General features: G+C 42.5%; 1 protein-coding gene across 4 annotated transcripts; it reads right to left on the reverse strand.

The window, feature by feature from the left end:
• Positions 1 to 9,541: 9,541 nt before the first annotated feature.
• LOC147611691 (uncharacterized) lies at positions 9,542 to 11,056 on the reverse strand. 4 transcript variants are annotated; one of them, XM_086784745.1, is made up of 2 exons: positions 10,566 to 11,056; positions 9,542 to 10,234 (listed from the first exon to the last, which is right to left on the reverse strand). In XM_086784745.1, exon 2 carries the CDS (start codon positions 10,144 to 10,146, stop codon positions 9,580 to 9,582), a length of 567 nt encoding a protein of 188 aa, XP_086640871.1. In that variant the 5' UTR covers positions 10,147 to 10,234; positions 10,566 to 11,056; the 3' UTR covers positions 9,542 to 9,579. The 4 variants fall into 4 exon arrangements, with proteins under 4 accessions (XP_086640871.1, XP_086640870.1, XP_086640872.1 ...); XM_086784744.1 differs by having other exon boundaries at positions 9,542 to 10,244; positions 10,566 to 11,055; XM_086784746.1 differs by having other exon boundaries at positions 9,542 to 10,244; positions 10,987 to 11,018.
• Positions 11,057 to 12,972: the final 1,916 nt, after the last annotated feature.

Consider the following 12,972-nt stretch of genomic DNA (forward strand, 5'->3'; position numbering starts at 1 on the left):
ATAACCTCTTCACATACATACCCCTGATTGTTTTCTCAACTAAGTACAAAAATATCAAGGAAAATAGCAAAAGAGTAAAATAAATCAGAGAGTTGGAGTGTTCACGTGGAAGAGAACACATGGAGAAAAACAGTCAAAGAAAGCAAAGAGTTGGCAGTGTTCACATGGAGGAGAACACACATGGGCTTTACACTTCACAAGCACATCTTGCATACATAGGCACTCACACTAGCTGCACATGCACCAAGCCTCATCATCCGATAGCCATCCAAGTATATCTCTAGATAGGGGGGTCATGGTTGGAAAAATCCTACTAGTCCCATGACTAGTTGGGGTTATCATGGTGGGAAAAAGCTTGGTCCATGATTCGATCCTCTATGCATGTGCAAGAACCTCCAAAGATCTTCAAAGAAGAAAACTCCTTTGCAACCTCCATTGGACCATTTTCCTCTTCTTCAAGTACCTTCACTAATCACAACAAAAACCTCAACAATAAACAATAATGAGGCAGTCTATTCTCTAGTTTCACCAAAAAATCTAGGTACCAATTTAGGACCACCATCGGTCATTGCCGATCCAATAAAGGTAGTCTTAGCATAGTGTTGGTGCGCATGATTTTATAATGCAAAGCTATGGGATCTCTTTCCTTGAACGAGCCCAAACAATTCACAACCTCAGAGGTCAAGCCTCAAATCAAGCAAATTTTTTCCCATATTACACAACATGCAGCCTTGCCATGCTTTCCAACTCAATGAAACCCCATCTTCAACATGCCCCTAGTTTGACCATCCACACCTCTTTGCACATGGATTGGTCTCTTTAACCATCCATATCTCTCTAGAACTAGTAGCATCTTCACCACCCAAACTTGGTGACACAAGGATGCAATCACAATTAGGAAGGACGTTATGTTAGCCACACCACACATATCTCTATAGAACTAGTAGCATCTTCACCACCCAAACTTGGTGACACAAGGATGCAATCACAATTAGGAAGGACGTTATGTTAGCCACACCACACAAGTTAACATGGTTTCACCTGCCCGACCTCCCGTAAAGGCGCTTTGCCACCTTGCAATGGAAGCCCATCTTTTCTAAAGATAGTGCTGGACTTTATAAAGTGGCTTTACCCTACACTTAATGCCGAATATGAAAGTTACCAACTTTGGGTAGACTAGAACTAGTGGCCTGGGACTATTTTAAGTTTGGTCCACCCTAGTGTGAAATCTAGTCATTTGTATATAAGCCTATTTTCACATTGACCAATACACATTCATTCTCTTACAATATAATACTTGTAAGCTCTCCCTCTTCTCCCTAACCTCTTGCTTGTATTCTATTGAATCTTGCTTGCTTGATGGATGCTTGGTTAGATTTTGATAGTAGAATCTCTCTTGTATGAGCTTCTCCTCTCTATCCACCTCGTGTGATTGATCCATAGTGTAGGAAAATGTCTCCTCACCTCCATCAAGGTGATTGAAGCTCTACCTTCACCCCCTTAGCAAAGGAAGCTACAATGTGACAATGGAAGCTCTACACCTCTTGTGTGATTGTATAATCTCTCTTGTACGAGCTTCTCCTCTCTATCCAACTCTTGTGTGATTGATCCATAGTGTAGGAAAATGTCTCCTCACCTCCATCAAGGTGATTGAAGCTCTACATTCACCCCCCTAGCAAAGGAAGCTACAGTGTGATAATGGAATGACGATGTGGTGGATGAGCTACCCCACCCCACCCACATGGAAACTCGCATTTTCTATCAATACTTCTTTTCAAGGTTGAGGTAAACTCTTGACTTGAACATTATCCTTGAGTATTTAAAGACAATGTTTGACTCATGAAAAAAAATGTAAAAATCTTTGAAACTCAATCCAACTAAAATCTAGGTCATAATTTTAATAGAATTTATTCAATACTTAAGTATATCTAAAGCTAGAGTTAAGTATGTCTAAAGCTAGAGTTACTTCAACTCAAGGAAAATTTTAAGATAATTAATAATATATATATGTGTGTATCTTTTTTTTTAAAATCTAGTATAAGTAAGAATAATATCACTCATTTTTTGAACTGATATTACACCCTCAAATTGATTGAAATTGATTTAATCCCAAGGAATTGAGTATCCAAATCAAACAATGTTTCATTTCTGAACAACACTTGGTTAAAAAAAAATCACACAGTTGACTCTAATTGTATTTATAAAAAAAAAAATCAGTAACCTATGAAATACAGTTATAAGTTATGGACCTACAATATTTTGGACACTCAAAAAGCAGCTTAACAATCATCAATGATGGAAGCGGTTGATGTTTCTTGCAGAGGTCCTTTCCCCTTGGAATTCATTATTAATGTCATTCCTTGCTCTTCAAACTGCTGACATTCCACTATGAGGGAACACAAGAGCGATGATTCTTTATTGAGATTTCTCTTGTTGTAGTGTTAAGAGTTCTCTTACTATTGGGCTTCATGTTGTTGAAAGATCTCTTGCTCTACAAGGCCACATTCTGTATGGCCTTATTTTCAATGTCCATTAGTCATTTATTGCCTCTTCTATTGGATAGTGTTATATGGTCAACTCTTCTTTCTCCTTAATTTGCAACCTTGTCCACTATTGTAGCATATCAATTTTATTTGATATATACTAAGTGTAAAAAGTGCACAAAATCACATTTTTAAGCTCCATCTCAAAATATCCCCACCACAAAAACATCCAATGTATACAAAGGTTCACCTATAAATCCAAAAATAATCAGTTTCTTGAATCAATGATCCCATTTTCCTTTTGGTCTTATTGAAACATCTTCACATGACTTATCATCATCACTAAGGTCCTCATCCCTCTCATTCTAAATCAACCTTATAGCTTGATATTTATGTGCCTCGAGCTTGATTTCCTTCCAATCTATACACAAACACACCAAGAACCATGATGTCATGGGACTCTGTAATCTGTTCATGTTCATCTTTGCTTGTAGCTCCCCCATTCCAACATGTATGTAGCTCCCCCTTACAATGCATTAAGAAGGTGCACAACCTACCAATACCAAATATTTCAAAAAAATAACAAGAACTATATGATCTTGTTGTTTAACTCATCTTTTCTCTATTTGAATTCATATGATCTACTAATGATCATATGATCTACTAAGTTTAACTCATCTTTTCTCTATTTGAATTCATATGATCTACTAAGTTGAATATTTTGTTGGGTTATATTATCTCCAGAGGGTCTACATCACCTTTTTTCATGCTTGTATTGGCCATTTATGAGGCCCTGCATTGGCATATCTAGCACGCCGACTAGCATCCAGGGGAATATATAAGGGCTGGCTCCCTTTCCCCCAGTTCATCTCATTTTTCAGCATTCAGTTGAGGTCATTAGCAGCTGCTACTGCTTCTCATCATTGTATAGTACCTACGGGCTTCCCTCGTGCTCAGATTTCAGCAACAATAAACATCAGTTTCCAGCATTTATAGGTCTTATACTTGGACCTACATCTGTGTTTTATATTTGCTTCACTTTCTTTCATGGTATCAGAGAAAAGTGCTTACATGTGAGCAAAAGAACGTTGCATTTTCTGTTTTGGAGCAGAGGCTTCGACAATTTTCTGTGTTTTCTGCAGATTTTAGGGTAGAAGGTGCTGCGTTTTCTTCCGAGAGAAGAGGCTTCCTCAAGAGTGCTACGTTTTCTTCATGTGACACTTGGGACTGTTGTATTTCTGAATTTTCTGCAAATATTGCTGATTTTCTGATTGCTGAAGCCCTCTTCTAGGTGCTGAGGACAAGGAACTACATCTTGGGGAGGTCTTCTTCCTCTCCTTTCAATTTCCCACCCTCCCTCCCTTTCTTCTTACTGTGCACAGCCTAAGAGGAGGACTTGCTAATTTTTTTCAACCCCTTTCTTCAGAGAAGGTTTCTTGTCAGAGGATATGGCTTCACGAGGTTTCTCTACTGCTCCTCCTCCTCCTGTTGATTCTCCAGCACCATTACAGCCTAGATCCCCTGCTCCGGCCGCTCCATAGGTGGTTCCTATTCCCAATCTTTTCTCTCTGAGTTTCTCTCATCCAGGTCTTGCTCCCACCCCTACCCACATACCATCCTACAATCCTCCCCAAGTCAATGACTCCATGAAGCTTACCGCAACCAACTATCATACGTGGTCTTTCTACACTCAGTTGTTGCTGGAAGGATCCGGTGTGTGGATGGCTATCTCCACACCTCACTTGGTGGACCCTACTTTGAGAAGCATATTGGATGCTCGGGCTTGTCTTATCATCATCCATTTCATGACTCCATCCATACAAGCACAGTTTGTAGGGATAATATTTATTTCTATCATCCTCTCTCCCCTTTTGAGAAAGTCGTGAGTTATCTCCAGGACAAGTGCATGCTTCGTAAAAAGGCAAGTCGGAGTCTGCTTTTGTTGCCTCCTCTGACAAGGGCAAAGGCAAAGGTGAAAAAGGAAACTCCAACAACAACAACAAAAACAAAAACAAAGGCAAAGGCAAGGGTAAACAATATTCTAAGGAATCCAAGGACAAAAGCAATGAATGTGATTATTGTGGCAGAACATGTCATACTGAGGCTCGCTGCTTTGCTCGTCGTGATGATTCTCGTGCAGCAATATTATCTTTATACCTAGGTATGCTCAGATATCATCCCCTTTAACTAACCTTCTCAAGAAGAATACCCTTTTTCAATGGACTGTAATGTGTCAAAGTGCCTTTGATAAACTAAAGACAGCCCTAGTAACCAACCCTGTCCTTAAGTTACCAGATTTTACCAAACCCTTTGAGGTAGTTACTAATGCCAGTGGGGTTGCTTTAGGCGGTGCTCTTATGCAGGAAGGTCATGCAGTGGCCTGCATACATGGCAGTCACAGATTCATCCACTTCTTCAAAGGATTCATTCCTCGTGATCACAGATATGACTTCTCCTGAAGAGGTTAGTGTCACACCTGAAGCGGTGGAATGGGTTGGTGATAGTGGTGCTTCTGCCCACATGACCAATCAGGCCCATATCTTGGAGGACTACCAGACTATCTCTTCTTTAGTTCATATCGGCGACAACTCTTCGCTTCCTGTCACCGGTGTTGGTAATGTTTCTTTGCCTTACATGATGTTCTCCATGTATCACGAATTTCCAAAAATCTATTTTCAATATACAAAGCTTCTCAGAAGGGACTTGGTGTATACTTTGATGATGAGGCCATCGAAGTAATCGAAAGAAAGACTCTCTCGGTTGTTGCCAATGGAGTCCCTGATGAGGGTCTCTACAAGATCACCAATTTTTCTTCCCAGATAGCTCACACTTATTCCCACATTCATTAACTTTTCTCACCTGTGTTGGCTTTGGTTTTTGAGGCAAATACTTCTTTGTGGCATTCTTACTTCGGTCATGTACCCATTGCTGCCTTACAGAAGTTCCATTCTAAGAAAGTTGTCAGGGGACTACCTCAGCTCAGGTCTCTCTGACACATCTGCTCATCCTACATGATGGGCAAACATCATCGAGATGCATTTCCAGAGGAGACCACAGTGGGGTGAAGCTGTGGCTACCTCAGTTTATCTCATTAACCACTCTCTCACAAAAGCGGTTGAGGGGATGACTCCAAAGGAGGCCTCTACAAGACACAAGCCTTTTATATCTCATCTTCTTGTTTTCGACTGTGTTGCTTATGTGCATGTCCCAAATAAGAAAAGAACCACACTCGCCCCAAAGTCAAAGAGGATGATCTTCATAGGCTACAGTCTGAGATCCAAAGGGTACCGCTTCTGGGATTCGAAGGTTGATGACATCATCATTTTTCGTGATGCTCGATTTGATGATAGCTTGTTTGGCATTGATTCCTCTCCACTTGCTGCATCTTCCGACTTTCTGGATGACCCATTCCCGACAGATGCTAGTGATCTTTTACCTCTTCCACGTCCATCTCCTCCTCCTCCCCCTGCTGCAACCCCGGTGCCAACTGCTCCTTTACAATCACCCGTTCCCATTGCATCAGCTCCTCATCATGGAAGCAGATGTAGCCTCTATTGAGAGGAATAACACTTGGTCTTTGGTACCACGACCTTTACATCATCGTGTTATTGGTATGAAATTGATTTTCAAAGTCAAGTTTCATGCAGATGGTACTTTGGACAAGTACAAAGCTCGCCTTGTTGCATGAGGATATGCTCAGAAGGCAGGTGAAGACTTTGACAAGACATTTGCTCCTACAACTAGGTATACCATCATCAGGATTGTTTTGGCTCTGGTTGCACACTTCAGATGGCCCATGTTCCAGATGGATGTCAAATCCGCTTTTCTGAATGGAGATTTAGAGGAGGAAGTTTATGTTGAGCAGCCTCCTGGTTTTGTGATTCAGCAACAGGACACCCATGTTTATCTTCTGCAGAAGGCTCTTTATGGTCTCAAACAGGCACCCCGTGCCTAGTATCAAAAGATTGATGCCTTCTTGTTATCTCTTGGCTTTGAGAGGACATATGCTGGACAACAATCTCTATGTGCTTTTTGATGGAGATATTTGTATCATTGTTTTGTATGTTGATGACCTCATTCTTTCTGGCTTAGATGCTAGGTTGGTCACATAGATTCAATCCAAGCTTTCAGAGACATTTGAGATGACTGATCTTGGCCTTTTACATTATTTTCTTGGGCTGGAGGTTTGTTAGAAAGATGAATGTATCTTCATTTCTCAGCAGAAGTATGTGAGGAAGCTGCTCACACTTTATGGGTTGTCAGATTGTACCCCTCTTGTCCCATGGATCCCAATGCCAAGTTATCCAAGGAGGATGATACACCCTTGGTGGATTCCATAGAGTACCAACAGATTGTTGGCTCATTGCTTTACCTTGCCAACACACCCATCCAAACATCTCCTATGCTATGAGTGTCCTTAGCCAGTTCCCATCTGCTCGAAGGTCTCATTTGGCAAGTAGCTTTGAGAGTTCTTCGTTATCTTCAAGGTACTTCAGATTATGGCATCACTTACTCTTGTGGTGATGATTTGGCTGGCTTCACAGATTCTAATTGGGCAAGTTGTATTGATACTCAGAGATCTACATCTGGATATTGCTTTATGCTTGGTTCTGGATTGGTTTCTTGGAAGTCTCAAAAGCAAAGGATTGTTTCTGCTTCTTCCATCGAGGCCGAGTATAAATCATACCTTCTCTCCTCTACTGAGGCACTTTGGATTCATCGGATTTTGGAGCATTTGTGTTGTGCCGTCACTTCACACGTTACTATTTTCTTGGATTCTCAAAGGGCTCTTGCTCTAGCACAAAATCCTGTGATACGGAGACGATCCAAGCATATTGAAGCACATTATCATTTTGTACGTGACTGGATCGAGTTGGGCCTTCTTCAACTGCCCTACTGTCCTACCAAGGACAATGTGGTTGATCTCTTCACCAAACCACTTCCGAGAGCTACTATGGAGGTGTTACTTCAACGTGCTGGTATGACCGCCCCTCTGGCGCACTGAAAAGAAAGTGTTGGATTATATCATCTCCAGAGGGTCTACATCACCTTTTTTTATGCTTGTATTGGCCATTTATGAGGCCCTGCATTGGCATATCTTAGTAAAGATTATTCAACATTTTTCTATCATTTTTTGATATTTTAAAGCATTTTTCGTACCAATTTTTTGGTATTGCTATGCTGTCGACTTGCTACAATTGGCCGACTAGCATCCTCGAGGAGATATATACGGGATGGCTACCTTTCCCCCAGTTCATCTCATTTTTCAACATTCAATTGAGGTCATTAGCAACTGCTACTACTCATCATTGTACAACAAGAAGCTTCCCTCGTGCTTAGATTTCAGCAATAAACATCAATTTCCAGTATGTACAGATCTTGTACCTGGACCTACATCTATGTTTTATATTTGCTTCACTTTCTTTCATATTTATGTATTATCTTTTAGAAAAGACTGAAAATTTGGACTATGTTTTGAGCATCTTTTGTGTCGAGTACTCTAGAGACTCTATTGAAAAACATCTATTGCACTTATATATTAGTGCTTAATAAAAAACCACCCTATTTATTGTACCTATAATAAGGATAAATTGGAAGCATATGGCACCCGTGGTAAAATATTAAAGCTGCAACATTACAACATTTTGACAAAGCCTATATGCTCTTATATATTTATCTTTTTAAGATGTTGCCAATCTTCAATAGTAAGTACTAGTGCTTCAATGAAGCAATCTTGTACCCTTTAAAGTAATCAAGATCAAGAGCATTAGTATGGTTCTGTTTTTGTGTGGACACTATTAAATTGTTTTTCTAAAGTTTAAATGATCATTAGATACTTTAAGATGGTTAATCAAGTGCTTTTACTCAAAAGACAAGGGCTGGGTTCGGGAAGAATAAAGCAAGTAGGTGAAGGTTCTATCCCTTCAAAGCTCTACAAACCAAGACCTTGACATACTTGAGCTCAAGCATCACACTACATGGTCTCACCAAAACATTAAAAGGCAAGTAACCTTTGGCTACTCTTAAGTAGGGTTCTTGAGTTCTTATTACTTGCCTAGATCCAGCCTTTGCAAGGAAGAGGCATCAAACAAATCCATTCCTTGAAAGGGCCTCAAAGACAACCCCAAACAAACTTCCAACCTGTCCGCCTGATCGGAACACGAATAGTTCACTTTTGTCCAAAAGGGCAAGAGATCAACCACGTAACATACAGTCCTACATGTTCTCTCATGGAAACATCGACTACTCCTTTCTAGTACAAATGCACCCATTCACATGGTAAGGCCAACTCCTTTCAGATGATAATACACCCAATCTCAGGATTTTTGCTAGTGATGTTCTATTTAAGTCCTAGTATTTCTTCATGTTGGTGAAATCAACTCCTCCTTTTTAATTACAATGCACCCAAGCTATACCCCAAAAGACATGTTACAGATGGGCAGATAGGATCTCCCCTCTTACTGTGCAGGCATCGTCTCTGTGAGGCCCCTTCTGCGTATCATCTAAGACAAAGACAAAGCAACCTGATTTGCAAACAAGTTAGAAAAATTCAACCCTCAACAACCACATGAAAGGCAACCTATTCTTGTAGTAAATCAACACCCATTGTCTTCCACAAGAATTTTCTCCTGTCGAATCAACCACAGGCAATGCAAATTCTACTTATCCTCACAACTTCTAAACACAAAACCACCCACATCATGCATTCAGAAAAGCCCTCATTGTAACGATCAGCACTCAATAGGCATGATAAAAGCACATTAAGTAGAACCTACTTAAATGCAGAACGAGTGATCTGGATTCCGAGAGTCTATGACTTGCTTGAAAGACTCCATCACAGAAAAGATAACCACAGCACATGCAACCATACCAAAAATCCAAATTTGAGCTGCTTCAACGATGCAACCCTCTCAGGGGGGAAAAGTCTCTCTACAGTGCTGCTGTCTCTGAGCATAAAAAACAATGCTGCTTAAGGAGTCTTCACATACAATATAGACAGAAAATGAGGATTCGTAATCAATACCTTTGATGAAAGGGGGGTCGACGACACGGGAGAGGAACAAATAGAACCATGTTAAAATGATAAAAAATATATTCACAGAGGAGCTTCGAAACCTCGAGGAAAAGAGCTCACACAGCTGTTGGCCCGATTTATGGAATAGCGTCGGTTGGGGCTGGTAGGTGCAGAGCGAGGAGACGAATCCGTACTTCGTCTCAACAATCTTCTCACGGCAGCAGCAATGTCAGCCACAGGGCTCCCCATCCTCTCAGGCTTGTTGAACTGCATGCAAACGCTCATGTGAGCTCTTAAAGCCTCTTCCAACCCTTCACCCAAGCCCTCCTTACTGCTCCCACCCCCTGCTCTTCTATGCTCTTCCTTCACTGCCTCTGCACAAAGCCCGCAAACCCATCTCCCATAATACAATCCTCGCACATGAACAATATAGGCAGGTGTGCACTCCTCTGCGATCCCACAACACTCACACTGCACTTGCTCTACTTCTGTTACAATTGCTGTTGCCGCTGCTTGATTGGATCCTTGAAAAACCTCTGTAGTTGCACAGGCCATCTCCACCACTGCCGCTGATATGGCTGTCCCATTGGAGCTCATCCTATGGCCGTCTTCACCGACAGATGCACTACCAATGCTTGCCATAGCCATGTGGGATTACCAAAGCTCACCAAATTACAAAATAACAGAGAATCAATCTGTAACCATAACTGTGGAGACCCTCAAGTGATCAATGTCCCTGCGAGTAACTGTGTCAACAAGTTAAAAGACCAATCAAACATGTCTTTTCCATAATACAAAGGCCGAATTAATAGCCAACATACATGCTACTAGCTTTATGCAGATCCAATGTAGGCTCTAGTTCCTGACAATCTGACATGACTTAGCTAGTGGTGAAATTCCTAGTCCATAATCTAGCCACTTAACATTTTCAATCCATCATAATTTAGCCACTAATACCAAATAATTTAACCTCTAACACTCAAAATACACCACAATTTAGCCACACATACACTCAACACAATGACTTGACCAACAGAGATGGGAGGTGTTGTAAGCAATAAACTCACAAGGTATCTAGTTTTGAATAACTGTGTGATGCCAAAAGGCATATAGGTATGAGCTGATGGATTGGGGGGCTTGCCCTCTGTTACTGTCTTTATACTTGAGGCCATTACATGGTCATGGGCATAGCTTACATAACCCTCTGTGTGTGTGTGTGTGTGTGTGTGTGTTTATAACCTCATTTCCACACAATCGCCCACCTCCTTTCTTCAAATCAATAGTGCAAATCTATGGTTCTCTCTCTGCTCATGAGGCAACACAAGGTCATGAGCATAGCTTATTTACCCTAACCCTGTATGTGTGTGTGTGTGTGAAAGAGAGAGAAGCAGAGAGAGACAGACAGAGACCTCATTTAAACACAGTCGCCAACCTCCTTTCCCCTCAAATCAATATACAATAAGTGCAGACCTACTAAAGATGTTTTACCTCAACAGAAACATCCATTTTTTCCCCAAGACCTGGACAAAGTCTAGATTTCAGTCACTGGGGTCTATTTATTCAACAACACAACACGAAGCCCAAACACACACACACACACACACACACACACACACACACACACTACGCACGCGCGCGCACACACCTGATCATTATTGCTTGTGTTATGCAGTGGCGTGTGCGTGGTACAGCCGCGTGAATCGTCGCTTGCACCTCCAGTTGCGTGATGATTGTGTGAGGAGGGCCCGTTCGCTGCCGGCCAAGGAGTAGCTTTCCCGAGTCCTGTCGCGAAGGACGGTTACTTATTTGTTTCTGCGTGACTTCGCTTCGTTTTATAGGTCCACCATCAACCGACCTATCATTATATAGGGTCGTAATGGCGTGGATGATCCTCTCCCCCCCCCCCCCCTCTCTCTCTCTCTCACACACACACACACACAAATAATCAGCACCTCTCTCTCTCTCTCTCTCTCTCTCTCTCTCACACACACACACACACATAATCAGCACCTCTCTCTTTTATAATTTGGCCTCTCTCTCTCTCAATCTAGCCTCTCTCTCTCTTTCGCTTAATATGCCCCCCCCCTCTCTCTCTCTCTCTCAATCTAGCCTCTCTCTTATAATATGGCCTCTCTCTCTCTTTCTCTTAATATGCCCCCCCCCCTCTCTCTCTCTCTCTCTCTCTCTCATAATCAGCACATCTCTCTTTTATAATTTGGCCTCTCTCTCTCTCTCTCTCTCTCTCTCTCTCTCTCTCTCGGGCAAATTGGCTAGTGCGAGGGCCCTTGTAAAGGCCATGATCTACCCGAGTTCAAGTCCCACCGCGTTGGTCGTATATGCCCTCGTGTTGCAGTCTATCGACGTTAATACCTTTCTCTCCCGTAGTGTGTGTGTGTGTAATAAAAGAGGACCCTCGCACTACCTTTTTGCCACCCACAAGTGGGGCAGATTGGCAGTGCGAGGGCCCTTATTATAAAGGCCATGATCCACCCGAGTTCAACAAGTCCCACCGTTGGTCGTATACACCCTCGTGTTGCATTCTACTGACGTGTTAATACCTCTCTCTCCCATAGTGTGTGTGTGTAATAAAAGAGGACCCTTGCACTACCTTTCTGCCACCCACAAGTGGGGCAGATTGGCTAGTGCGAGGGCCCTTATAAAGGCCATGATCCACCCGAGTTCAAGTCCCACCGTTGGTCGTATATGCCCTTGTGTTGCATTTTACTAACGCTAATACCTCTCTCTCCCGTAATGTGTGTGTGTGTGTGTGTGTAATAAAAGAGGACCCTCGCACTACCTTTCAGCCACCCACAAGTGGGGCAGATTGGCTAGTGCGAGGGCCCTTATATAAAGGCCATGATCCACCAGAGTTCAAGTCCCACCGTTGGTTGTATATGCCCTCGTGTTGCATTCTGCCGACGTCAATACCTCTCTCCCGTAGTGTGTGTGTGTGTGTGTGTGTGTGTGTGTGTGTGTGTGTGTGTGTGTAATAAAAGAGGATCCTCGCACTACCTTTCTGCCACCCACAAGTGGGGCAGATTGGCTAGTGCGAGGGCCCTTATAAAGGCCATGATCCACCCGAGTTCAAGTCCCACTGTTGGTCGCATATGCCCTCGTGTTGCATTCTACCGACGTTAATACCTCTCTCTCCTGTAGTGTGTGTGTGTGTGTGTAATAAAAGAGGACCCTCGCACTACCTTTCTGCCACCCACAAGTGGGGCAGATTGGCTAGTGCGAGGGCCCTTATAAAGGCCATAATCCACCCGAGTTCAAGTCCCACCGTTGGTCGCATATGCCCTCATGTTGCATTCTACCAACGTTAATACCTCTCTCTCCGTAGTGTGTGTGTGTGTGTGTGTGTGTGTGTAATAAAAGAGGACCCTCGCACTACCTTTCTGCCACCCACAAGTGGGGCAGATTGGCTAGTGTGAGGGCCCTTATAAAGGCCATGATCCACCGGAGTTCAAGTCCCAC

The sequence above is a fragment of the Cibotium barometz genome, chromosome 47, assembly GCF_041138505.1.
Source record: "Cibotium barometz isolate CiBa-2024 chromosome 47, ASM4113850v1, whole genome shotgun sequence".
NCBI lineage: Eukaryota > Viridiplantae > Streptophyta > Polypodiopsida > Cyatheales > Cibotiaceae > Cibotium > Cibotium barometz.

Excerpts from the sequence above, each read along its gene's own strand:
- LOC147611691 (XM_086784745.1), bottom strand. The coding sequence starts at position 10,146 with ATGGCTATGGCAAGCATTGGTAGTGCATCTGTCGGTGAAGACGGCCAT.